The sequence below is a fragment of the Melanostigma gelatinosum genome (genome assembly GCF_949748355.1).
Source record: "Melanostigma gelatinosum genome assembly, chromosome: 12".
NCBI lineage: Eukaryota > Metazoa > Chordata > Actinopteri > Perciformes > Zoarcidae > Melanostigma > Melanostigma gelatinosum.
The window spans coordinates 11862751-11889861 of record NC_136645.1 but is presented as its reverse complement, the minus strand read 5'-3'; the positions used below and the strand labels follow the sequence as shown (position 1 = coordinate 11889861).

Genomic DNA, 27111 nt, shown 5'->3' with positions numbered 1-27111 from the left:
TATCATTCGTTCGGGAAAGACAAGACAGGATTAAATACAAAAAATAAGACTCCTTCGTGTCCCGCGAGTCCGGTGTGGAATAGTGTTGTGCTACCAGAGGTGTTGAGGACAGGTCCGCGTCCTGAAAGTTACCAAAAAACATCAAAAAGTTGCTCGCTAACAGGCAGGAATAAGGTGAGTAACGTTAGATGTGCTTTTGATGCTAGCGTGGGACGTGAAGGTGAGTAGCTGTTAGCATGTAGCCTACAAAACAATAGTTGTAAATAGAAATGTGAGTACAACTACGTGATTATATTACTTATTATCAAGGAAAGTCATTTATTGTGTTAATTAAATAAACAACTTGTTAAAAGTTGAAATAACAAAAACTACCAGCTCAGGTCCAGTCAGTCCAATATAACATCTTGACTGAAGAAGAATAGAACATCAACGCTTCACTGAAGTAGTATTGAGTTGATATTGTAGTCTATTGGGTCTCTGTAGAGCAGGTGCGTATGTTAGTGATGTAACCCCTACAGTACACTCATCTGTGTACATGAAAGTGACGTGAGCATCACACAAACCCTGACCACAACGTGTCAGAACTAGATTACTTTAACTGGCTTGATGATTGCTCTCTGATGAGTGGACGAATGATCCTAACTCACTCCTCTCCTTCACCAGCTCAAAGGACACATCGGTCCATCTACTTATCCTCCATCTTCAAGAAGATGAATCAGTCGATGGCGATGCAGATGTCAGCCACACTCAGTTAAATGTTAGTACTACTCGAGCAGATATTGCTCTGCTGGCCGAAGAGGAAAAAGAAGAAAGTGGCTGCTCCAGGTGTTGGAAGATGTCTCTCTGGATGATACTGCCCGTCAGCCTCCCGGTTCTGACCATCACTGGGATATGGGTGGTGTAAGTGTTTACATTTATTTGGCAGTAAAAAGAAAGTTAAATCCATGTTTTAAGCTCTAAGTACCTCTTCAAGCGACGTGAGACTGCTGCGTTGGTAGTGGGTGGTTCTCAGTGCAAGTTTCCTTTTACGTCAAGGATGATGCGTAGCTTATGATGTAAGATTTTGTGACGCCAGAGTAATTCTTCCAGCCAATCCAGTAACCGTCTGTCAAAAGTGAAAGAAACATTATTTTCCACAGAAACAAAGAAATCCCCTGATCCCCGGCCGATTTTTTTACATTTTGCATGTACAAACAAAAGCAATTTATAACTCCACGTCGACATAACAATGTGCAATGCTGCAACGATGAAGCAAATCCCCTCTAGGGTACTCCATAAAATCCATTTTTACTGCGTAATAGAACCATAAAAATGGATTTCACACACTTGTTCTGCCTGCAAAGCCATTGACCAATTTGTTTTGAATACAATTCAAATCTAACATCTGTATGTTATTATCAGATATCACCATGCACATAGCAGACAATATCAATATTATGCAAATGTTCTTTCACGTAGAACACACACAGTGATAACCAGGCCACATTCTTACAAATTCTGTCAAAAATCCTTTTGACACCTGAGCCTCTGTTGCACACTGCATATTTACCCAGAATTCCTGGCAGCCATGGCGCTTGCATGTGGATTAACGTTCTCCAGGAAGGATACGGGATTATCACTTTTAAAAGAGAGATGTGCAGGTTCACAGAGTCTCTTAATTATCTGCTGCATGGTATCTGAGCAGCTGTACCGGAGCAGAAAGAGTAACTACCTCCTGGCTATGTTTGGGCTGACAGCTCTCTGCTTTATTACTGCGGGAGGAGGAATGCTAACCCCAAGGGGAGACAGACAGATGGCCCACTTCCAGATTGCGGTAGTCTACCTCTATGCTCAGTACCGTGGGGAGTACGCTGTCTTAATTGGATGCCAAAGCTGAGACTGTGCCGACCAATCAGTGCTCGTCAACATGGCCGCTTCACAGTCCGACCAGGAGTTCAGGTGTTCAGGGCTTAGCTGTTAATGTTGCTTCAGACCTACGCTTGTGTTGTAGAATGTGCACGTGAACATTTTGTGCTGGTGTTGCACATTTCTTCCTCATTTTGACGTTTGTATCTGCGGTAGAAAGTTAAGATGCCGAATGCTGCTCACTCTCTCGGTCCCTTTAAACACATTTCCTTCCCGTTACCTTGACAAGGGCGCCTTGTTTCTAGACTAGTGGAATGTCAAAGGATGTGACATGTTGCGTAACTCCCTCTCTCACTGTGGGTGAGTGGCTGGGAGTAAGGTAAATATCGGGAGGTGTAATAGAGAACGACAGCAGATCTTTCCCTCAGCATCTGGTGGCCGTCATGCACATTGTTCAATCCTAAATACAAAAAAACATATATATATATATATGGTCTGTTCCACCGTTATATTGCCCTCAGGCATGCAATTACAGTTTACAACCACTGCTGAGCTTTGATAGAGGTCTAATTATGTAAACAGACCTATTATTACTGACGTATATACTCCTCCAAGCACAGAATGCACTAGTCTAGTTTCACACACTGCTAAAAAATACCTCTTTATGTAGAAATGTCCCGGAGCTGCACTGCTGCTATTTAGCTTTGGAAGCTGACCAAATATAAAAAAAAAAAAATGGGCCTCAAGAGTTGTAGAAAATTACAACTTTATCTGGCCACGGTTTCTGTTCCTGTATTTAGTCTGATGAAGTCCCATGGTTATTCTCTACAGTTGCTTTAAGCAACATGTTTTTGTCATGTTGGTGTCGGCGCTCTGGCAGCTTTCTACCTGACGGCCATATTCCCCTCACCCCAGTGGGTTTCCTCCCTGCATTATGCACAAGCAGTGCTCTTTACATGTCTGCCATCTGGTTCATAGGACTCTCACGTGGGGATTCACACACCCGAATGCCAACCAGTCAACCAAACGTCTGCTGCAGTCGGTAAATACACATGCATTTCACCAGTCACATGTGGCGTTGGGCAAGGAACCTGCTGGCTCACACGTTTGAAGATGAGCATTTTGGGGGTAGATCCCTCGTGGTGAACAATACAATACATCCAGATAACATTTTATGAGACCACAAAATTGAATATTAAACACGAGCTATGACTGATGGCAAGCATCTGTGTATTTAATGGATTAAAACATTTTAAGTTGAGCCAAAGCGTTCAGTGGATGTTGTCTCACCTGTTCCTTTGATGCTGCCTTCAACCAGAGCTGAACATGCGTCTGAAACTGTGCAGCTTTGCTATGAAACAGTCAACGCATATTTGCAATATTTATTGGATTGTTATTATTATTGAAAGTGACTTCCTGCCCTGATTTTTTTCCAGTTAGTATGAAGCACGCAGAGATGATATAACTCTATACAGCTGTGCTATATTGTATTTTTATCACACTGATGTGAACTCAAATTAGGATGTTCAGCTTTAAATTCTTACCGATTGATCATGAATCCTGTATGCGTGCATTGACACGCGTGTCTGTGCTTGTTAGTGCCGCCTGGATAGCTGTGTGTGTGTTTATTATACGTCTCTGTCCTTTAAAGACCAGTTTGTGAGGAGGATACCATCGGCCCGGGAAAACATTCCTAATTGGTACTTAACCTCCCGCTGAACTCCGGCTGCTTTCACGAATCAGGACAGATACTCTCTGTGTCTGACTTCATCTTTCTCTGTCAGTTAAAAGTATTACTTTGATCAGCCTTTACTCTCTGTGTGAACAACGAGGGGATAACATGACAATAGCTTTTCCCTGCAGAGTTTATCTTTGCTCCCCCCCCCCCCCCCCCGGAGATGTCCAACCAGAATTAGTGCTAAAACTATCATGCATAATTCTATATGGTTGCTGTGGAGCATGTTGACTATAAAAGGAGTATCTAAGTCTTCATCTGAAGTACAATAAGGGTCTTGAGCTGTCAGAATACAGTATCTGATCTGTTGGTCCTCTGGTCATTGACCTCTCTGTGGATGAAGCTGGTCAGTGACCCGACCAAATGCACCGCAGTAACAATCCAATTTGACCGGCACAAACCGGTCTTTTGTGTCCTGAGTGTTTAGAGTGAGAAGAAACATTCAAATGTCAGGTCACCTGACAAAAAAACAAAACAGGTACAACTCCGCGGCAGGTCAGACCGGCAGGACATATGAACAGATGGTATTTAAGTGGCCAATTCAAAACCAGCTCCGCACATAGAGAGTTAACTGCATTTTCAATTGTGGTAATTTAAAAATCAGTTATCATTCTGAATTATTACTCATCAGGTCTCTTTGTATGACACTGTAATCCTAAAATCACATGAACCGTGTGGCTCATCCTGCTCTCTCTCTCTTGCAGGTATGCCATGGCGCTCTACAATCAGCATGTCTGCCCCGTGGATAACTGGTATGTTGCTATTCATCCTGCATTTTGCTGTATGATGCCTCTGTTGATTCCTGTGCACACTCACAAACTCTTGCACTACAAACCAAACGCTAAACTGCAGCGCATTAGCAGAGATCGAAAGTGGGATTTAACATCAATCATTGTTCTTAAATCATGCCCCGTCAATGAGTAACCAACTATTTCTATGACTATACATTGCCTAGACATTTACATTATATTACTATTTCGTTATTTATCCCAGACATTCTGAGAACACATGTGATAATAATAACCAGCAATATGTCTGTTGGTTTGTTTTGGTTTTGAACCAAACTTTGGCAATTGGAGATTTCCCAGCAGGATTGAACATAGAATAAATGTGATTTTGCTCTGTGTGTGTCTTTTAACATTAACTTAACGTTTGTTTGTGTGCGTGCATGTTTGATGTTCCAGGTTATATAACCAGTCATGTGAAGAAGATCTGTTTTTGCAGAGCGGGCCAACCTTGTGCTGCACACTAGACAATGTACCTCTCATCAGGTCAGTGAGAAACGCCCAGCCCTACCTCTCTGTTCTGTCTCTTTGTGTCTGGAGATTAACAACAGGAACACTGCGGCATTGTTTTACTTGACCTCTGTCGGCACATTGTTGATAAAAAGCGAGTGAGCTTGAAGGAGACGGTTCTCGCGCGTGTGCGCGCGTGTGCGCGTGTGTGCGCGTGTGTGTGTGTGTGTGTGTGTGTGTGTGTGTGTGTGTGTGTGTGTGTGTGTGTGTGTGTGTGTGTGTGTGTGTGTGTGTGTGTGTGTGTGTGTGTGTGCGCGCGCGCATGTGCGCTGAAAATAACACACGCTGAAAATAACTTGGGGCTGAAATATCCTGCCTGCCACCGTGGCAGTTCAGAGGCAAAGCATGGGTCTGCACTTCACCATGTAAACACACAGAGAGAGTGAGAGGGGCGTCGGCTTACATTTGGGAGGAAATCAAGACACTCCCGCTCTTTTGTTGAGCTTTTACTCCCACTGAGCACCGAACATCAAAGGCCAGTTGTGTGTTGTTAATCCCAGGGTTCGTATAAGACATATTAAGTAGCCCTCAAACTATTTGTGCAACTTCAACAGAAATAGAAATGTCTAAATGTTTCAAAGGTAATCTTCACCAATGCAGTGCCGCTGTTGATCTACAGTTCAGTGGCGATGGTCGAAGAGATGCACATTCTTCAGCTATATTACTGTATATTCAAACATATAAATACTGATATCTGACTAAATGTACATAACCATCCATCAAAAATATTAAATACATCAAAGAGTTATCTACATTTCCGTCAATGTGCTGAAGAATGTGCGTGTCCGTGACTGCAGTCAGCTGATGCGGCTTTGGCTTTGTAGGCAGCAGAAGCTCAGGCACAGACGGCTTGTGTCGACTGTCTCCTGCCTTCCTCTCCTACAAACATTTCCCATTCCTAGAAGAGAGTACGCTGTGGGTGAAAAGTCAAAGACTCGATGATGGGATGTAAGGACACGTGGCTCCCCCCCCCACACTTCCTTACTGTATGAGCAGAAATGATATGTTGCACAACGTAGGAGGCGAATTAGTGGTGCTGTTGCTGTATTCACAATGTTTTTCTGATTCATGTTTTTGTGTACTCTTTGTTTCAGTAAATGTGGGACTCTTCCTCCAGAAAGCTGCTTCTTCAGCCTCATCTGCAGCACAGGCTCGTTCATGGGTAAGACATTAAAAACAGGTTTGAATGATGTGGAAGCCTCAATAAATACAGCGCTGATTCCTGTATACGGTAGATGTTTAACATTGTGCTGAATGTTCTAGTGAAGACCAATCATAGTGTTGTTTTGTATGTTTTTGTAACACACACTAGCTATGTCACCATCTCACTTATTTTTTATCTAAGTTAAGAAGTCACAGGTTTAGCACTTCAACTAACTATTGTTTTCATTTTCCTTTAATCTGCTGATTATTTTCTCTGTTCATCAATTTGTCTATAAAATTTAAGAAAACGAGCAAATATTGTATAAATATATTAATCAACTACCAGAATATTTGCTGATGAATCTTCTGTTTCAGTTCTATATAATATATAAAATACTGTTGTCAAATAAATGCTTTAAATTAATACATAAGCAAGGCAAGTTTATTTGTATCGCACATTTCAACAAAACGTCACATAAAACCATTAAAAGCATCAAAACATAAGGCAAAAGAAGATTTAAAAACATTCATTGAAACATTAAAAAGCAGTGTAGGAAGTAAAATAGCATTGATGAAAAATAAAGGAAGCGTCACTTTAAATTTCTTTCATAAGGTATGAATTATAACAAAGTTTGTTTCTCAAACTACATCAGCAGGAGATATTAGTTTCATTTGTAGCTGGTACTAAATGTGTTTTACTCTCTTGCTGATGTTAAAACTTTAGACTCCAGTTAGTTTTGTTGTCCCGTGAAAAAACCTACAACTACACCATCCAAGAGCCAGTGAAAAGCTCACGTGTGGAACGAAAGGGGAGGAAAAATGGTTTCATATAGAATTATACACAAATGTTCGAGCACATGGTGAGTGTGTATTTTCATAGGCACAAGGAAAACACGCGTAATATAAAAGCAGGTCAGACCGTCGACCTCGCGTACATTTAAGTGTTTGTCTGAGAGAGCGATGTCGGCTAAGCGCTGCACTGTGGTTGTACAGTTAAGCATGCTGAACGGCAGACAAATCAATTCAGGAGACGTTATGTGGCAACCGAACAATGTGGCTGTCAAACATTATGACATCTCAGGTGTTACAGCTAAACAAAAGCAACGCAATATTGGAGATTACTTGTCTCCACTGTTGACTCCATTGCTCAACCAGGAGGACGGTTCATGTGTGGCTTGATTTAGGTGTAAACCTGTTGTAACTCTTCGGCTGAATAGATCTTTGACCACCACCGCAGGTGGTTCGAGGGCTTCAATCTTCTTCTTTAATCGTGCATTTGTTGCATCCTTGTCGGTGTCTATTTGTTCTTCACCATCCAAGTAGTCTGAACACAGCGCTTGTTTAATACCTGTTAGTTGTTATGGCTGTACAAAAGTTAAGCAGACGTGGCATGTAGCTATACAACGGGCTGTTGTAAATAGCCGGTGCTTAGCTTCTTAGCCTATTGATTTATGTCTCACTTTGTGCCTGCTACAGTTGGCTCAGGGATAACATGGTCTCAGTGAACTGTATATTGCCTCATAATTGCACTTCTCGTTTCTATCCCAGTTCCCACCTCTCTGCCAGTGTACACACACAAAATGTTTCAAACACAAAGCTTGTATTCTTTCTCGGCATACCTCCTGTGGGAGAGAATGCAGCCAGTGTGTTTGGGTTGAAACATATCTCCTTGTGGGGACAGAACAGTTTATTTAACTGCGAGGTGTGGTGTGGCTGATGGGACTTTTTGTGGGAAAATGCACTCAACACCGTTCGCTCACGTCTGTGTGAAGGCAAAAAGCAAGCCTGTGCTTGTGACAGCAGGGCTGTACATCCGTTACAGTTTGTCCACGTTGTTGTGTAAGAAATTTGAGCGTAGAACTGTGTTTAGAAGTTATAATAAGTGTTTAATGATTCATAATTAAGAATTCATATTTAGTCATAATCATAAGTGTTTTGGAAATGCATAATTAAGATAAGCATAAAGTGTTTTACGATTAGTAGCTAGAAGTAGAATTTGAGACATGTAGCTTTTGCCAAAAGTTGCAAAGTCTTATCTATTATATGGAATGTTTATCATAGAAGGGATTAAGCAATAACTGACAGTCATTGAATGTGTTGGAGAACTCAGGGACAGAGAGACAGACAGGAGAATACACTCCTGGAAGTTAGCCAATAGGAATTGGGATAGACAGAAGGGGAGGAGTTTCGAACGGATATGAGGGCGGGGATAGGAAGTGTTTTTCTCTTCTCGTTAGCGTACGATCCTAGGACAGACGTGTCTCCTGGGATCAGGGAAGAGTTTTCAGTCCAAAGTAATATTTCATAGAAGTAGTGTACTTCACTGTAATCGTACTTGTATCAGTGGGATTAAATTCCTTTTAATTGTAAACCAGTTTTGGTAGATTTATTATTGCAGCGTGTCCACTGTGATCAGCAGCGGGCCATGTGCTCTGGCCTACCTCGCTGTGGAGCAGACTTAGCTTCCACAGTTGCAAGCTGGCTTCCATGGAGGAGCCACATTGGTGTGTTTGAACCAGAACTCTGGGCTAAACCTCCGGGCCGTCACATGTAACCTTTATGACTCATCAGCATGACATGCATCCTCAAAGAAATATGCCAGAAAGCAGCACACGTGTGCCTTTTAGAGTGCACAACATCAAAGCTAACCATGAAGGATTTCCTCATAGAGAGCAATGGTTGGAAATGTTCCTCCGTGTTTTTAAGCATACATCATGTCAGTGTAACATGCTGAATGCCAGCAGGCTCAGTGCTCTTTTGTAATGACGAGAGAGTCATTTCACTGAAATTGGGAAAACCCCACAGCCAGCCAGTCTGCAGCAGGGAGCCCGAGATGCCATCATCGAATGAAACGAGTTGACTTTCAGTGTGTTCTCCATTTTAAAGAAAGGAATACCGGTACAGGGAAAAAAACGAAAGACAAGATTGTCTCTGAGCCTGGAGATGCGGCTGTTTGTTTTTCCATGATTGTAACTGAAATCTCTTTGCCAACATGATTCTAGTGCTGAGGGAACCGAGAGAAACACAAACGAGCGCTTTCACTCACAAGATATCGAATACACGTCCTGTGTATAGTACATCTGTATGTTTGTATGGTCCCTATTAGATTTAGAGTTGTCATTTTTTTAAATCTTGATTAATTGCAAAATGTTAGATTTATTCACAGCAAAATGTACTGGGATCACAATTAATACTATTTTCCAAACATCCATGCTAAAATACAGCACAATGAAAAAGGCTAATGATTCTTACAGTAAGACTTATTGTCGTTAAAGTTGACTAAATACTAATAATACAAGTTATACCCAGTGCCCCTTCTTGGCAGTTAGTAGAAGAAAGTCATGAACTTTAACATTTTGTACAAACAGGAAACTACTCAAAACACATCTCAACATTTTACATTTAACCATGTGACAGCAGTGTCCTCATTGAGACGCTGGCTCAGAGCCAGACGGGCCGCAGTGTATCCAAACCCTGACTAGTGGAGACAAAGCCTGACATTGTTAAGTTCGGCACTGGCGTTTTTCTTTCCTCTCCGTGGCCACGGCCTCTATTTATATTCTCTTTTGGCAGCACAGACGGTCTTAAAGCCCGTCTCTTGCACAGAGGGTGACAGATTTAAGACAACAGTTTAGTCTGTGAGACTGTATCTCCTTCGGGTCGAGACACGGGGGGCTCCTCGTCCCCTCTAATTCTCTCAGGCTCCTCGCTTCCACCAGCCCCCTGTGCTCCGCTTTCGCCGAGCCCAGTCGGCCCTCGCCGAGCACCAGCCGCGAGGAGCTAACAAAGAGAAACCAAGCGGGGGTCAGCTCGGCGGTGCACCAACAATACCCCCAGTCACAGACCATTAGCACATCAGGAGTCATCTGTCCCATGCACTGTACTTCGTTTCCCTCTGCCTTTTTTAATCTTATGCACTTAGACCAACCCCCCCCCCTCCACCAAATTAGCGTTCTCACTTTCCCGCCATTTCCTGCTTCTCATGTTCCTACTTTGTTTGGCAGAGAAATCCAACGTTTTGGGATTTTTTTTAATCACCTTCCAAGGAAGTCTTTTGTGTTTTTTGGCAAAGTGAGGTGTTTGAGTGTTTGAGTTAAATTGAAGCCAGGCCATGTGAAATAATAACATGCAGTACCAACAGTGTGCCGGGTACTTTTCCAGAATAAGCGTTACTGTCACTGTCACTGTGTTGCTGCTGAATAGTCCTAATAACAGCCTCATCTTCACTGTCTCCGTGTCTTTATGTCTCTCTCCTGTGCTGTAGTTGCGGCGATTGTGCTGCTCCGCTACGCCCGCGTCATTGAGAAGCACCAGAACTGTGTTCTCAACACGGCGAGTCTCTCCACAGGCTGGATCTGTGCCGCCGGACTCATCATGGTGGGCAACTTTCAGGTACGCTGATCCAGTTTACTTTCATCAAACGGACGCAATTCAACCACAACTTTTGCAGGAAATGATGGAAAAGTTCTCCGGTTCCAGATTTGTTGCCTTCTGTTATCTTACAAGACATACAATGACACCAACTTGTGTTCAAGAATGTTGTTATTGAAACCACGTCATTGAGATGTCTCAGTGTTTTTCTCTATCACACGTTATATCTCAGTCTGCTCTGCCTTCACAGACACAATCCTGCTCCTTCTGGTAGTTAAAGTGACCGAACCTGATCTAAAGTCCTTCCCTGTAGATATTTGTTCTTTGGAAAGATAATTTCTTCAAGTTTAAATATTTGGGTCCCTGGCTACATGCCCAGTGTGTGTTTATGTGTGAAATGTCTTCGGGGAGTTTCTGGAGGAGGAGGGATTGTTTGTGGTGAAAGGCTGAATACGTCTATGAAATGTTACAATTCTGGTTCTGTCCTTCAACTTTTAAAAGATTGTTCAAGAGTCGACAGGAAATGATGAGAGAGAGAGAAACGAGGAGGGAGAAAACACGTGACTTACAGTGTACTTTACTGATTCTATTTGATAGGTGTGGTACAAATGAGAAGCACACTTAGCTAAATGTTTTCTGTGTGTGATGAGGAAGATGAAGAAGAACTGTCTTTAGAGGAGTGTGTGTGGAAAAAGGTGTGCATGGCAGGTTTGTGTGTCGTCTTCACCTTCTTCCCGCTTCTCCGTCGGGGCATCTGTTCTGCAGCACTGGGAGGAATTATACGGGAAGAGCCAGGGGGAAGTGAGTCATCAAGTCTGGCCATGCATGGAGAGGACGGGGCAGACAGGGCGTGTCTAGCAGAGGCCCCCGTCTTTAACCAATCGCAGAAGTGAACGTAGACGACGTTGCATCTCTTATAGTCTGGGACATTCCAGTGGGGATGGAAATAGAGACGTCATTGTTAAAACGGTTCAAACCACACCACGGAATATTATGCCGGCAAGATGAAGCAAAGCCCCAAAACAAAGGAACACAACATCCACAAACAATTTGGATTCAGAGGAGAGAACAGCAGCCAAAATCTGCTGAACACCCGACTGCTCAAAGAGGGAGAAAGCACCAGAAACACAACGGCTTCAGTTTGTAGCTGTGTGTTAAGTCAGGCTTTGGCAGCGCAGCTGTGGTGTGGCCACTGGCGCTTTTCCTGTCAGGTGGTCTGATGGTTTGGGCCAAGAAGCACATAAATAGATGATGGAAAAGCACATCACTGCCCCACTGAGGTCTATGAGAGGGACATGGGTAGCTCTCAGGCTGCCTTCAGGAGGAGGAGGAGGAGGAGGAGAGAAAGAAAGAGGACCGTAAGAGTTGTCCGGACTCTGCTAACCCTGCATGCTCCCTTACAGATGATGCCCGCTGTCAGCATGGCCTTTCCTGATGTGTTGCATCACTCTGAATCCAATAGCTGTGTATAAGTTTCAGATTTTGTTTAGTTTTGCTGTTTTCCTCACTTGCTGTGTTTCCCTTCTGCTTTCTCTCGCTCATTATCTCTCTTAACCTTTCTTCTTCCTTTCTGTTGGGTGGGGGATGAATGGTGTGCATGATGAAGCCACAGCCCACAGTTAGCTCAGATTAGCGTCCGAATCTTCCTCCCATCGTCTGTAAAACTCATTAATTACAACATTATATTGTTTGTTCTATCCGTACAAAGTGTAAAAACAGCTGTGGTTGCGTTTTTTAAATGTATGATTAGCGTATGTGACACGGCTGCAGATGAATTGTTGTACAATAGAAGAGATGAAAGTATGTCAAGATTATTAAAATGATATATTCTTCATGACAACAGACCAAGGCTCTTCAGATAAAAACCAAAAGCTCCAAAACCATTTTGTGGAAATTCTTTCCGTTCTTTGCAAAACATTGCATATTTTAAAATAAAATAAAAGATTGGACAAATTGAGTCCCATGTAATGTTTCTATTTTAAGGCCTTTAAGTATTCATGGGTAACAGTTGAAAGCATGAGTAACATGTGCCTGATGATGGCTTAGGAAGGTGATGATTAATGTTTAAGGAGTTTGTTGCAGCAGGTGTGTTGTAAACGGTTGGAAGCGTTTAGCGTATCTTGCAATGTCATTTGTTTCAGTTTCCAGATAGCGAAAGCTTAAGCTGACAGAAAGCTGGTTGTCGGTTGGCTTGTGACATCCTCACACCCATCACCGCTCTGCCCACTGAACTTCCTTTGTCATCGTGATACAGCGTCATTCACAATGCAGCACACCGTTTTAAACACATTTTAGATGGTTGATCAATGAAGCATAGACACACATTACTCCTCATGAGGTTATGTCTCAGAGTGACGGTGAATGAGAACTGTTGTGGCACCACACGTTAAGGAAATTACAGATTGAAGGAGCACACTATGGTGACTTTTAGCTGCAGGTAGTGAGAGAATCTAGGACACCAGGCATGACACACAGCACACACCGCTGTGGCGAGTATTGATTCTTTTCATTACTGATTAATCTGCCGGTCTTCAGTCTATAAAATATTTTTTTAAATGGTTTAAAAAAAATGCCCCTCACAATTTCTTGTGACATCTTCAGATTGCTTGTTTTATCCGAACATCATCATTCCAAACACTCAGAGGTATTTACTTACCTCTCACATGGGACGATGGAGGAGCTGGATGTGTTTAAAACGTCGGTTAGAATGAGGAGGTACCAGGAGAACAAAGCATATATGGTTGTTGTTTGTGTGTTTTTCCATTACTGGGTATAGTGAGAAACTGATTGGCATTACTACAAAACTCGGACCCCCACGGTGCCAGTTTGATGGAGTAGAAAGGATCTTGTAACATCAGCCACTTCACTGTGGAAGGTACCAGACCAAAATAGAATTCCCACTGTGAACACTTTTTGATCAGAAACGTGGAAAAACGTGTAACGGCCGTGCTCTGATTCATCTCCCGTCTTCACTCCCAGCTTTGGAGATGTCACAGACGGATCGAAGAAAAGCCTTTTGTTTTTTGGCTGTGTGTGCTTCTCCACATTGAATTGTCTGGAAATCTTACACCGTCACTGCTAGGATTAGCCTACTGCCCAAGAATGTTCAGTATGTACCAGCCGGTTCAACGGACAAATGGCTTAAAAGCCCAAACTGAATAACTTCCAGGCCATTGCTCTAATGATCCCCAATAGTTACGTGGAGCAGAGGAACACAAGGCTTTAACTATTCGGCATCAGCCAAGGAAAGCAGTTCTGTGTCATCTACCGACATTAGTCTGGTCCTTGGAGATGTTTGTAGCTTTGGTTAATGCGCCATTGAGTCTCTTATCTGTTCTGATCAGTACATCTCGTGTGTGTGTGTGTGTGTGTGTGTGTGTGTGTGTGTGTGTGTGTGTGTGTGTGTGTGTGTGTGTGTGTGTGTGTGTGTGTGTGTGTGTGTGTGTGTGTGTGTGTGTGTGTGTGTGTGTGTGTGTGTGTGTGTGTGTGTGTGTGTGTGTGTGTGTGTGTGTGTGTGTGGTGGGGGGGGGGATCCTGAGCAGCTCTTTTGTGTATTGTTTCTTATCGTTCTTGTGCCCGGCAGGGATAAGGAGGCGTTCTGTGGTGCTGCTGTCGTTTACTTCCCATCGTCCTCTCATTTCCACGTATTCTTCTCGACTCTTTTATTAAAAGAGGTTTTTGGAGGCTTCGAACAAAGTGTTACACAACAATGAATAGTCGGAGCCGACAGCTTGACGCAGGAGCTTGTGTGATGTTGCCCCCTTCTGATCGCTCCCACGTGGTGTTTTCAGCTAAACTGCAGACTTTAGTGTGTTCTCTTTGTCTCACCCATTTTCCTCCCCCACCCTCTCCTCCTGTCTCCTTTCTCTACACGACAGGTGGATAATGCCAAAGTTCTCCACTATGTCGGAGCAGGCATCGCCTTCCCCACCAGCATGCTGTTTGTGTGCCTGCAGTCGGCACTGACTTACCGACTCGCCAAGACCCAGGGGGAGTACAACGTGGCCCACCTCCGGCTCTGCATGGCCCTGTTGGCCTTCGTAGCCTTGGTCCTCAGTATCCTCTCTAGCCACTAACAGGTGGCAGCCTTCGAGGCTGCCGAGTGCTTTAGAATAGAGCGTAGCGCTGCCAGCGTGAATACGGACGGAGACGTCTCCGTCACATTATGTCACAACTACAAGCTTCCCTCCAGTATTCAATGTCAAATCCCGTCTTTCATGTTGTGGGTCATATGTCACAGATATACATTCAAAGATTTACAGTGGACACGGTGGAGGACATGTTACAGTCAATGCTGTATATAAGGGATATATGAAGCTACTGCCAGTTATCTTAGCTTAGCATTAGGCTGTCTACACAGCGGCTTCATGGTGAGCACACCCTGCTTTGCTGTTCTCCTTAACCATGTTTTCAGGCGGTGTGTTCTTCTGTCAGGAGAGCTTCGTCCTTCAACACGCGTCGGCCATCTTCGAATGGGTGTTCTGCGTCATCATCATGCTGTTTTATGGGACATTTGCCTTTGAGTTTGCCGGCATGTCGGCGGATACCATGGTGGTGCTGTCTAGAGGGACCCTAGTACCTGCTGGGAAAGAACACAAGGGGGACCCACTGGGATCACTGGGAGGGCCCATTTTACATCCGCACCAACCCGAAAACATGTCCATACTCTAGACCGCTGGCTCGTCTTGGCTTCTTTAGTCCTTGTCGAAAGAGTTTCTCATTTCCAGCCACATTCGTCTGAAGTTTTGAAAGGAACCGGGCCAGTGGACGCTCATGGCAGAGTGGATTCTACTACTTCAACCCTCGGGGTGTAGACCTGCTGCCACAGTGGAGACTTTGGTTTGTATTATGCTCCCATCAGAGCTCAGTGGCTCTAAAGAACTTTCTTTGTATTTTGCACTTTGCACACGTGTGAAACCAAATTGTCTCCCAACTCCTGTGACCAGCAGAGGAGTACTTTGTCAATCAGATCCAGTAAATGTACGACTCTAGCCAAAGTTAAGAGTGGATTATAAAGATAGTAGACAATTTGGCGATCTGGAGACACAGATTTCACTTTCTCAGGAGCCGGTTAACCGAGGCTGAAAGGAAAGTGATAGTGGACTCATATTTGTTTTTACTATATTTTTCAGGTGGCCATTAGGATAATAATGTTGCTCTCTGTCCGCTGGATGTGCAAGTAGGCACAGACGTTAGCCATAACAATTTATGTCACTTTGGTTTTTGGTCAAAAATTGCTTCATGCAGCTTTTAAAAACAAGCACTATCAACAAGCTTTGTTTTGGATCAGCAACTCTTTTTAGTATCCATGTGACTCACACCGAGCACACATGGTCTTTGTGTTGCTTCTGGTGATTATTTGAACTGCATACAGAACAAACCATAGACCTGGTGCCTTAGTAAGTGTAACCTTCATGACACGGTGTCTTTTCCCCCTGCTGTTAGGAGAAATACTCTAGATCAACCTTACACCTCAAAATGATTCAACTTCCTCTCTGTGGAGTTCTACCAAAGAACATGAAGGAGAGGATACAGTGTCCAGAGGCCAAATGCGTAGCAGCTAATTCAAGCCAGAGCACTGGTTTATTGAGTTTAGTGAGGTCACGTGTTCAGGTCCTGCGGACGTAGGGCTGCATCTCATTACTCCCCAACACGGAGGAGCACAACATGCTGTCATCGCTTTGCCTTCGTACTCTTTCTTTGAACCCTCCATAGTGAAGAGGTTTTCTTTTCAGCATGTCGAACTGATGTAGGGGGACAAAGGGAAAAGGAAGGATTTGTTATGTAAGACGTAACTGAGTTGCACTGTCCTGCCGACGCGTTACTGTACAGCAGGATTCACACCAAATATCAGCTCGCCTGTGACATCGGTGCTAAAAGACACGAGGCCTTTCCCTGTCACGGTCCCTGAGTTCAGCTTTGATTGTGATATTGATGAATGAAAGCAATACGATGGAGACGTACTACTCTACAACTGGTAGTACTCTACCACTAGTAGTACTATGAGTGGAGGAGCAGGGACAGAAGGTTGCATGCACACCTGTGAGTGCCAGGAATACCAAAGTGGATATTTGTTGTTCACATTGAAAAATGCTCCCTGCTAATAGATACACGTGACTTAATATGTTGACATCTATCAGTGTAGTTTTATTTTGTTTTGGCCTCATTGTCTCTTCTCTGTGCTTTTCCTCTAACGGTCTGCGCTGTGTTGTGCCTGAATATCTGTTTATATATTTTTGGAAATGTTCAACGTCTCAGTGTAATAACATTAACACTCTGAGCTCTCCAGGGGGGGGGGGAGAAAACGGAGCAAGCAGAGGGTTTACAACAGTAATAGTCTCGTTAGTATGCTTTTATACAGTGAAAATATCAGTCCCTCACACCGCAACCGGCCACATGTGGGGCAGAGTTTTACGATGTGTTACAGAAGACTGAAGTGGAACAGCTCGTGCTCACACTGCTCTGTGGAATGAGCTGGACGGTGGAACCGGCGCCAGACACGGCTCTGATCCACTGCTTCTCCCTACTGGTCAAACGGCTTATTGCATTTGAGCTGTAATGTTGTTATCCAGCTCACAGGACTGCTTTTTCTAAATTGAAACTTGTTTTGTACGGCGAATATTCAGTCACCTCCAGGTTTAGGCCGACGGTTTGAAGTGTTAAGCTAAATGCTCTAGCGAGAAACGTTTTGTCCTTACACATTTACGAAGCGATTGTGATCTCCCTGAATGGTTTCTGCATGTAAGGAAGCGATGCATAATGCCCCCGTTTCCAGCTCACCGTTACAAAAATATGTTTTGAAACATTTTCTCATCATCTGATTCGCATTTTGCAACGTCCGTTATGCGTCCCTCCTCATTTCATAGCAACATCTCCACTTTCTGTTCCTTTTTTTTCCCCATATTTACTGATCGGTCTGACCTTTGCACTCAGGAAAATGTTACGACACCAGCTGCATTGTTTGATTCAAAGCAGAAGGAACTTTGCTTGCGTCTGCCTTCTGTTGTCTCTGTTTCAATGCCATTTGTTTTGTTCATGTTTTTGCTTAATATAGGTGGTTAGCCATGGTATTATAGATTATTTTTGTTCATCCAGACTCTATAAAGCTTAAAAATAAAAAACATTCCTGTATAGTTAGCTTGTCAGAATGCTTATGCTGCTCACACCAACATGGTTAAATATCTGCAAGAATCTCACTCATGCGATCAGTAAATGATTGGTGAAGGCGTTCTGACAAACTAGCAGCTGTTACGCAATACTTCTGTTGAAATGCTCACTATGTGCCTTATATATTATTTTGATAATGAAAACCAAAGAGGTTTGGGTTGTAAATTCTATTTTGATGAAAAGTCATATGATTATGTGCGTATATATATATAAATGCCTTAATGTTCAATAAAAAGAAACTGTTCAATAAAAACTGTTAAAATAATCATTTGCTCCATGTAATGCAATTTTTGTCTTCACCACATAACTCTAATCTTGCATGTTTCTTTATTGTTTAATTATTTGCAGTTTCTCTACCAACCGAGTTGACAGAAGATCAACACTCCCTGTTTTTCTCAAAACACATAGTACAGTATGTCATTAAAAAAAGTAAGAATCTCGTATTTCATGAAAGAAGTTGTGATGAAGTCATAGTATAGTACGCCATAAAGACGTCATACAAATAGCATAGTTCCTCATTAGTTAGAAAACATGTAAATAGTGCTTTTATCAGTGAACTATTTGTGAGTCATGTGATGCAATATCACGTCAATAGTGAGAACATTCTGACAAACTAGCAACTGTAACCCTCACAGACATCTGTTACGCAACTCTTCTCTGTCCAAATGCAAAATGTGCCTTAAATATTATTTAATAATGAAAACCAAAGAGGTTCAGGTTGTAAATTCGATTTTTGCTGAAAAGTCGTATGATCGCATTTTTATATATACTTTATATGTTCAACAAATAAAAACTGCTGTCAACACAATAATTGACTTGATGTAATGCAATTCATCTTCACCACATAACTCTAATCTTGCATGTTGTGGATTGAGCCAGACGACAGTTCACATCTTCATTTTCTTTATTGTTTACATTGTTCAGTTTCTCCACCAACAGAGTTGACAGACGATCAACACATTAAATAGAGTAAAGCCTCTCTTACAACGATGTGGCAGTAGATGACAGCACGGGTTGTTACACGCACCACAAAGTCCTAAACCTCTGCAGACATGAACCTTTAAGGTGAATACTGTTCACACTCCTAAACCAATTCAGAATTTGATTGAATACTTTGTGATTAAGTAATGGTGACAGCTGGCTTAAAATAAAATGCCCTGTTTCGAAAAGTGTTTTCATAAACGCTCCCTTTTTTCCTCTAAATCCAACGGGAAAGATCTCGATCTGCAATACAGAGCTGCAGAGCAAACGTAGCACTTCACATTCAGTCAGAATTCAGCTAAATATCTCAAAGATATAGAAAGAGATCAGCATACACTTGTAGCATTGTTAGAATGCAGCACTTTTAAGACATCAGTGGTGCTCTAAATGCTTTAGTCTCAACAGCATGCAGCTTGGTCATCCACTGCAGAGAGCAAAGAGAGAAGACACTACAAGTTATTTGTTAAAATGAGCCACATCTCCGGCCTCACAGCAACAGGCCTGCAGGTTTAAAAAAAAAAAAAAGACAAAGATATAAATCAGATACAAATCAGCCACCAGTTGAGCTGATATCAAAACAAAGTACTTAAAGGATGACAGAAGATAAGACCAGATGGCAACACAAGACTGCACGGCTATTTTACACTTGATTGATTGTAACATATGCTGAAGAGATCATAACTCTCCCCACGTTTTCATGACCCGTCTTGTTGTACAACGTGATTGTACGACAGTGCAAACAGCTTCCTTACAAAAAGAAACGTAGAAAAGGAATTTTGCAGTCAAGCCTCTCTTACGACAACGATGTGGCAGTAGATGAAAGCACGGGTTGTTACACGCACCACAAAGTCCTAAACCTCTACAGACATTTCTTCTGAAGCTGAGCCTTTGGTTGAGCAACAATTACATTGACATTGATAGTCAACCATAGTAAATTAAGTGCTGAGGTTGTTTCTGTACACGCTACTGGTCACGTAAAGGAATATTCACAGCTTTGAGGTAAAACACGTCTTCTAGTGGGAAGTATTTATCTTAAGAGAATTGTACTCGCTGTGGTGTTCCCTTATGTTAGCAGGAAAGATCTCTGATTGATGATTGTACGTATATTTCTGAAGCAACAATAATTGGATGTTTAAGGAGGAAGGGGGTGGACTGGTTACTGAGATGTCCTCTGCAATGTGTCTCTTCTCGTTGGGAGAGTGTCCCATTAGGATATACGTCTGTTGGCTACAACCACTCGTGCATTTCATTATTTTCTCGCCTCTTTATAGCTGACTCATCCCTAAAGCTTTGGCTTTATTTCTTCCTATTAAAAAAAAAGTGTTATAAGTTGACGGGGCTGGCAGTTGTAGTCCACGAAGAAACATCCCGTTGAGCCTCCACATAAGTCGATCAGGACGAGCAGGAGGAGTATTTATTCGACAAGCTTTTTGGGTATCTCCCAAGTAAACTCTGGTCGACCAAAGTGGCCATAAGAGGCTGTCTGCTGGTAGATCGGCCTCTTCAGGTTCAGTTCCCTAGGGAGGATACAGAGGAAATGCAACAACAGAGGTGAGACAGGACAGTATAAGCACATTACAGGATAATACCCACGTTGTTTGTGTTGTTGTACTTTTATGAATGTAGTTCTGGTTGTTTTCATATCTCCAACAAAACCGTTTGCAGGCATTTGTTCTTGAACAGCGTAGAGACAAATATACAACTAGGGAAAATTTAAACCCTTAAATGTGATTATTTTTACTATATTTTTCAATTGCGTTTCACAACAACGTCTTCTTATATAAAGCATCATTTTTTATGACGTTCAAATCAGTAACATGGGAAACTCCTTACACAAAAAAACAACAACAACATTTTAACCATCACAAAGGCTTCAGTCCATTTGACAAACATATCAACAATCTCAAAAAAACATGTTTAGAACCACGACATTTTAGCATGAGCATATTTATCCCCACCGGAATCTTTGTTTGGCAAAAAAAAAAGTCACAGTATAGCATGTCGTAGAAACAGGGTTGACAACTGAATGTTTATCTAATCGCTCCATCCGTTACTGCATATAGCCTTCACTGCAAAAATGTTGAGGGAAATGTAAATGTAGACTAAAGCCACCGTCTTAAAGCCGATATTACAATTTGAAAATGTCCAACGTTGGTGCCCCCTAGTGGTAACAATAAGCAGCGTAAAAACGATCTTGCGTAACAAGGATACAGAGGTCATGTTGTCATGTTTACCTGACGATGACACCTGGCCGCAGATCAAAGTTCTTGTTGACAATCTGGAGAAGCTCTGATTCTGATTTATGGGATGAACCGTAGGTGAACAAGGAGATGGACAGAGGTTGGGCCACTCCGATAGCATAAGCCACCTGTAACACACACACAGAGAGACAGGTAGATAAAGGATTTCATCAGCACGTTGATGCCTCAAACCCAAGTCATCTAGGCGTAGCCTAAGCCCTCACGCATGTTTGGATGGGTGAATGAATGACATTGGACGCTCACCTGAACCAGAACTCTCCTGCACAGCTTGGCTTTGACGAGAGACTTGGCCACCCAGCGAGCAGCGTAGGCAGCGGAGCGGTCCACCTTTGAGAAGTCTTTGCCAGAGAAAGCTCCGCCGCCGTGAGCGCCCCACCCTCCGTATGTGTCTACAATGATCTTCCTGCCTGTCACACCAGCATCACCCTGTTGGGCAGAGAAGAAGAAAAGATGAGCAAAAAAAAAAATCAGTGACAACTTTGTATTTTTTTGTTTTCTATCTGAAATAAACAGCTCGTGTGCGCGTGACGGCCACCTGAGGTCCTCCGATGACGAAGCGGCCGCTGGGCTGGAGGTGGTAGATGGTCTTGTCATCCAAATATTCAGCAGGAACCACGGCTTTGATCACCTGACAGAATCAATGCAATATTAAAACCGTAATTTCCGAAGCAATACATTAGTCGCAGTTCAGTGGGAGTGTTTATGAGGCTCTACCAGCTCCTTGATGACTCTCTTCTGCTCCTCCAGAGAGACAAAGTCATCGTGCTGGACAGAGACCACGATGGTGTGAATTCTCTTGGGGATCACGGCTCCGTCCTTCTGGTCGTAATGCACCGTCACCTGTGAGACACAAAGAAAAAGTACACCATGTTGCAATTTGTTATAATTACCGACTTCATCCACAGTTCTTTCTCATTTACGCTTTAGTGACCCAAATGTCCTCACAGGGTGATTAAAGTTTCCTGTGATTGTATGAGTTTTCTTGTGCAGACCCTCTCTTGAAACCACTGATATCTTGCATGCATTGTAAGACAACACACCTGTGTTTTAGAGTCCGGACGCATCCAGGAGACGGTTCCACTCCGTCTGAGTTCAGCCATCTTTGAGTTCAGTCTGTGGGCTAAGACGATGGTGAGAGGCATGCACTCCTCTGTCTCATCTGTGGCGTAGCCGAACATCAGACCCTGCAGAGACAGAAGAGAAAGATATATATATATATATATAGATATATAATGACACAGATCAGCAGCAGCAGCGAATATTCATGTTGGCTGAATCTGTAAAAAGAAAAGGATAGACAATGATAAACTATTGATATGCATTGCATTGCACGACAAGGCAGCCTGAAAGGAGTCAGCTGGAGCTAGTGATATTGATATAAAATGATATAAGATTTGATGAACGAAAAGAGCACTTCTCAAAACAGAAAAGTTGGTAAAAAAAACATTAAAAGAAAACTAAAAGAAATTGATAAATTAAGTAAAATAAGATGCTTTCAGATAAAGCTATGTTTTGAGAAGAGATTTATACGAAGACCCTGACTCAGCAAGCTTTATTTTACATTCTTAAATGTGGTATTATAGATATCGCAAAACTCAATTCAATTGTTGAAATTTTCATGATGTCACAGATTGATTTAGACTTCACTTAAATGTCAGGGGTGACATGTAACTAAATACATTTACTCAAGTACTGAAGGCCTCAGTAAGTACAATTCTGCTTCTGTCATATTGTACGTGTCAGTAGTTATAGTTACTCTAGTCCAAAAAACTAATTTAAATTTGTGGAGTAGAACTTTGTCTTTCCTTCTTTTCAACCCTCATTTATCATGCACCAGTATTAATGTGTCAGTCACAGCAGCCATCTTTCTGCAGAATGCGTACATTTACGTTTGCAGGACTTATATTTGTAATGGAGTATTTACTTAAGTAAAGGATCTGAGGACTTCTTCCACCTCTGCAGGATTGTCTCAATTCTTTCACACTGTAGTACTGAGTCAAACAAACGATGATACTCGACTTATGTCACCATCACCCAGCCCTGCAGTCGACATGAGCCAAAGGACACAGAGTCCTGTTGCAACAGTCGTACCTGGTCTCCGGCTCCAATGTCCTCCTCCAGTCTGTCAACATGGACCCCCTGAGCAATGTCCGGACTCTGCTGCTCCAGAGCCACCAGCACGTTACACGTCTTATAGTCAAAACCTACAGAAGGAAAGTGAAGGACAGAGCAGAGTGCATGTTACTTCTGTTTTTGTTGCAATTCACATTGCAGCTCAGTAATAACATGGTAATAGTGAAGTAAACGTTTGGTAATTAAGGTAATACCATGTAATTAGCAAAGCAATAACCAGATAAAAGCTTGGTATTAACAATGGGTATATCATGGTAATATTAGACAGAAATGTACGTAACAGAGTAATAAGGGTCAAAACTAAGTGTAATAATGGGGAAACACATTTAAAGATACGAGGCAAAACTATTTAGTACTAGTGTAGTAATATTTTGGTAACAGTATGGTAACCTGCCAACAATAAATTGGTTATTTCAGTGAAATATTTGGATCAAAAAATGACATTTTGGTGACATTAATGGAGTCATAACCTGATATTAATGAGGTCATATAGATTGATGTTTTTGGTAAAACCTTTAACATCGCATTCAAATTCTTGAAAGTCAAAATTGGTAATTACCATAATACAATGCTAAAATTAAATCTTTCTTAAGTTACAAACATTCCCCTTAGTTTCAAGGTACCACTGTACAAACTATTTGTTACATGCTGCGACTTCCTACCTAGAAACACTTAGTTTATGTGTTCTCACCATGAATCAGGCCTGCAAAATGCTAAACTAGCTGTTTCTAATTAATTTCATGATAGTATTAGATTAAACCAAAGATCAACTGACAGCGATGAGAAGCGTAGTGCTCCACCCTTCACTGGAGGCTCTAGGTTCCTCTAGTCTCCCTCCAGGAAAATCCTTCAATTACAGAGGAAGTATTTATTTACAATTCTCAGACACATGAACTCGTTTTTTTTTTTACTTTTTCTTTTCTTGAGAAAACATGTCAGCCAGCCGCCATAGTACAGAGTCCGTACAGTTACATCACGTCAATGTTCTGTTGTGATCGGACTAGAATCAGGGACATTCTTGTTAGTTAGTCTTAACTTTTTGAGAAAATTATGATAATTGAAATGCTGCACCAAAACTCAGATGTCTGTTTTGTGAGAAGCATATTTCTATTTAGATATTCTCAGGAGAGGCTGAGGTTGCGATGACTTTTGTGTTTGTTTATCTCCATTCATGTTCATTCATAATTATGAATTTCCGCATTATAATGTGGTAAATCTTTGATTTCCAAGTTATTTTCTCACCTTTGTCAGAGTTGTCGTAGCCGATGTGTTTGATGGTTTCCCTCACCACCTTCTGGTAGTCCACGTTGGCCCGAGATGTGATCTCGCCGCAGAGCAACACCATGCCAGTCTTACACACGGTCTCTGTCAATACAATCAACACATTGCACATGCTTTTAAACACCTTTGTGATATTCGAACATTTTGGACACAGGTCTACTTTTGACTTTGATCGCTTGGAAATAGATGTTGCAAACACATGACAGCGATATCAGCAAATTCAGAGCGTTGCTCTTCATAGTGCTCATCTTGTTAAACTCAGAGGTTAATATTGAAAAACAGGAAATAAACTCAACAATCCAGATGACTTAAATTTCGGCCAGCAGGTTTGTTTTCACTTATCTATGTCAAAACTGACCAAATGTTGCCCTTTGTCTCACTTGCAGATGGTAAAAAAAAACTCTCTCTTTCTCTGTCTCCATGTTTGACAAAAATCAAACAAAAATAACTCAATCTGAATTGTAGTGTACTCACCACAGGCCACTTTGGCATCTGGGTCCTGCTTCAGGTGAGCGTCCAGGACAGCATCACTGATCTGGTCACAAATCTTGTCTGTGGAGAGGCACCAAGCATAAAACTAGATGTTTAGATTGAGGGAAGAGACACCGTGATTTTAATTTGTAATTGATCTATGAGCTTTTTGAGGCAGTAATTCCAGCATTTGAAATGAAATAAATATATATATAAATATATATATTGTCATATTATTACTGTTTTATAAAAAATTTCCCTGAAAGGTAACACATTCATATTCCGAACAGGAAGAGTGTGTTGTAGTTTTAGTTGCATCAGTTGGATTAGAGTGCAGCAGCAGAACAAAGCCTCGCTAACCACTTCCTTCATCTCTCCCTGTCATCCTGCTGAAGTAATGCAACACACAGGTCGTCAGAAACAACATCAACATCTGGTTGCATTGGCTCGACGTGACACGGAGAACCTAATAAAAATATCGTTTCAGCACTTAATTCTCAGATATGGGGAAATACAACAAATTAAATGAAACGTTTTATATCTTTACTCAGATTGGCTTTGCAGTTGGTTTACAGTCTGCAGCTGAATGATTACGTAACGTTGATCCCAAAAAAAATGGCCACAACCTGTGAGAACAGCCCAGATGTGTTATCAAATCAAAAGGTTTGTATAGCAGCCTTCTACCAAGGCCACACACATCAGTGAATGTACAAACTGTGTATGGGAAGTGTTAACCCTTAAAAATATATCTTCATATTACATCATGAGGCTTAACTGTTAGTTAATGCCTTATTAACCTTCTGCTATTATAAGAAATATTGAATTAACAAAAAAATAACTTAAATGTTCGTCTTACTGCTGACCATGTTTTCTGGAAAATGTTGCCATCTGCTCTTCTTCCCAGCACTGCTGTTATAACCGGGACTAAGATGACACACACTAAAAAGACGGTTTGGAAATTGCTTAAGTGCCTTTTTTATATTGCCGTGTGTGTTTGTTTTTCTCTTCATTTATGTTCACTGTTAACTGGGTCTTCAACTTTTGTTAAATTCTTCCATTTTAATGTCGTTTTTAAGACCGAAAAGAGTTCAAGTAATGTCTATGAGATATGATATCTCTCTATCATAAATATTTATTCAATAAATATGAGAATTGAAAAAACACAGCCAAGATGAATTTCTCCAAATCAAAATCAGTGAAATGTATTAATGTGGTTTTACATAATGTTGGGCGCTCAGCCACATTTTGCCATTATCAGTGAAGCTGCCCAACTGGTCTACTGAGTGTACTGATTATCGATTCACCGATTGGGACTCATTAGATATTTCCAACACATTTAACACATTGACAAAGGTGGTGTGGGTCAGGTGGGTGGTCTAGAAGAAGGAGTGTAGAGGGTAATTTGAGCTTTTATCATTAGGTTTTAAGTCTGAACACCTGTGTAACACTTAACCTTTTTTATTTTAGTCCTATTTAGCATTTATAAGCAGCATATAAACATGCAATAAATGGTTTATAACACATTATAATGTAGTTTTAAGCAGCCATGAATACATTTTCAAGGGTTAAATATACCATATTTGTCAGAGATTATAACTTCTCCTATGAAGACATATTTTCAATAATTACAACTGTCTTGAATATATTGCCAATAATCATACACCAGCCTCCACTTATGGGTGCCCACAAGAGTAAAAGTTGTTGACAAACACATTAATAAACACTTGTATTTACTTATAACTAGTGTGTTATAAACCATTTAAATTAATATTTTATATATTGACAATAAATGCTGACATAAAGTAAAGTATTGCCAACATGGGATTGTCAATTTTTGGACTTGAATGAGTTTACAGCCACATCAAACAGCAATCCACAGAGAACAGTAAGGGGTCATTTTAATTAGCTTCAGGCTGTAGGAAAACGTCGTTCAGTAACAGCAATTTGCGGATACATTTTGGCTTGCATTATCACAACTTTAATGTCAACATGACAGTTGTATCCCAGGATAGACTCTGCATTTCCTGAGCGTGCAACCTTACACCAGTGTGTCACACACATTCACCTACTGCTGCCCATAAGTGAGAGTGAGAGTGAGAGTGAGAGTGAGAGTGAGAGTGAGAGTGAGAGTGAGAGTGAGAGTGAGGGGCAGTAAACACATGTTGCTGTGAATGGAATACCAACCATGCTTGGCGAGCACTGATGAGCTATTTTGGACATGTTGTCCAACTTGCATAAAGTTCATTCATATTCATGTTTCTACACTTTTGGTAGGAATGTTAAATCAATATTTAGATCTTATTGCGAGCTGTTAAATATCTTACATTAAACACAAGTAGCTCAAGTTGATTGAAGACTCACCTGGATGTCCCTCTCCTACGGACTCCGATGTGAACATGAAAGAGCTCTCTTCCAGTGTGTCACTCAT

At 41.7% G+C, this 27111-nt stretch overlaps 2 protein-coding genes across 2 annotated transcripts; one reads left to right on the top strand and one right to left on the bottom strand.

Annotated features, from left to right (window-relative positions):
• On the top strand, positions 1–17821 carry LOC306785423 (transmembrane protein 150A). The gene is made up of 8 exons (XM_079279792.1): positions 1–174; positions 664–900; positions 4285–4332; positions 4765–4851; positions 5970–6037; positions 10283–10410; positions 14268–14445; positions 14804–17821. The coding sequence occupies exons 2-8, from the start codon at positions 836–838 to the stop codon at positions 15058–15060; spliced, it is 831 nt and encodes a 276-aa protein (XP_079135918.1). The 5' UTR covers positions 1–174; positions 664–835; the 3' UTR covers positions 15061–17821.
• Positions 17822–20767: 2946 nt separating this feature from the next.
• mat1a (methionine adenosyltransferase 1A) lies at positions 20768–27111 on the bottom strand (the record flags this gene model as incomplete). Its single annotated transcript, XM_079280146.1, has 9 exons — positions 20768–20905; positions 21042–21224; positions 21334–21426; positions 21513–21638; positions 21839–21982; positions 22890–23002; positions 24174–24296; positions 24687–24764; positions 27045–27111. 9 exons carry the CDS (start codon positions 27109–27111, stop codon positions 20768–20770), a joined length of 1065 nt encoding a protein of 354 aa, XP_079136272.1.

Bases quoted from the DNA above. Each gene is read 5' to 3' on its own strand.
- LOC306785423 (XM_079279792.1), top strand. From the start codon at position 836: ATGTCTCTCTGGATGATACTGCCCGTCAGCCTCCCGGTTCTGACCATC. The intron at 6,038-10,282 runs GTAAGACATTAA...CCTGTGCTGTAG, and splicing joins CAGCACAGGCTCGTTCATGG to TTGCGGCGATTGTGCTGCTC. The intron at 10,411-14,267 runs GTACGCTGATCC...TCTACACGACAG, and splicing joins TCATGGTGGGCAACTTTCAG to GTGGATAATGCCAAAGTTCT.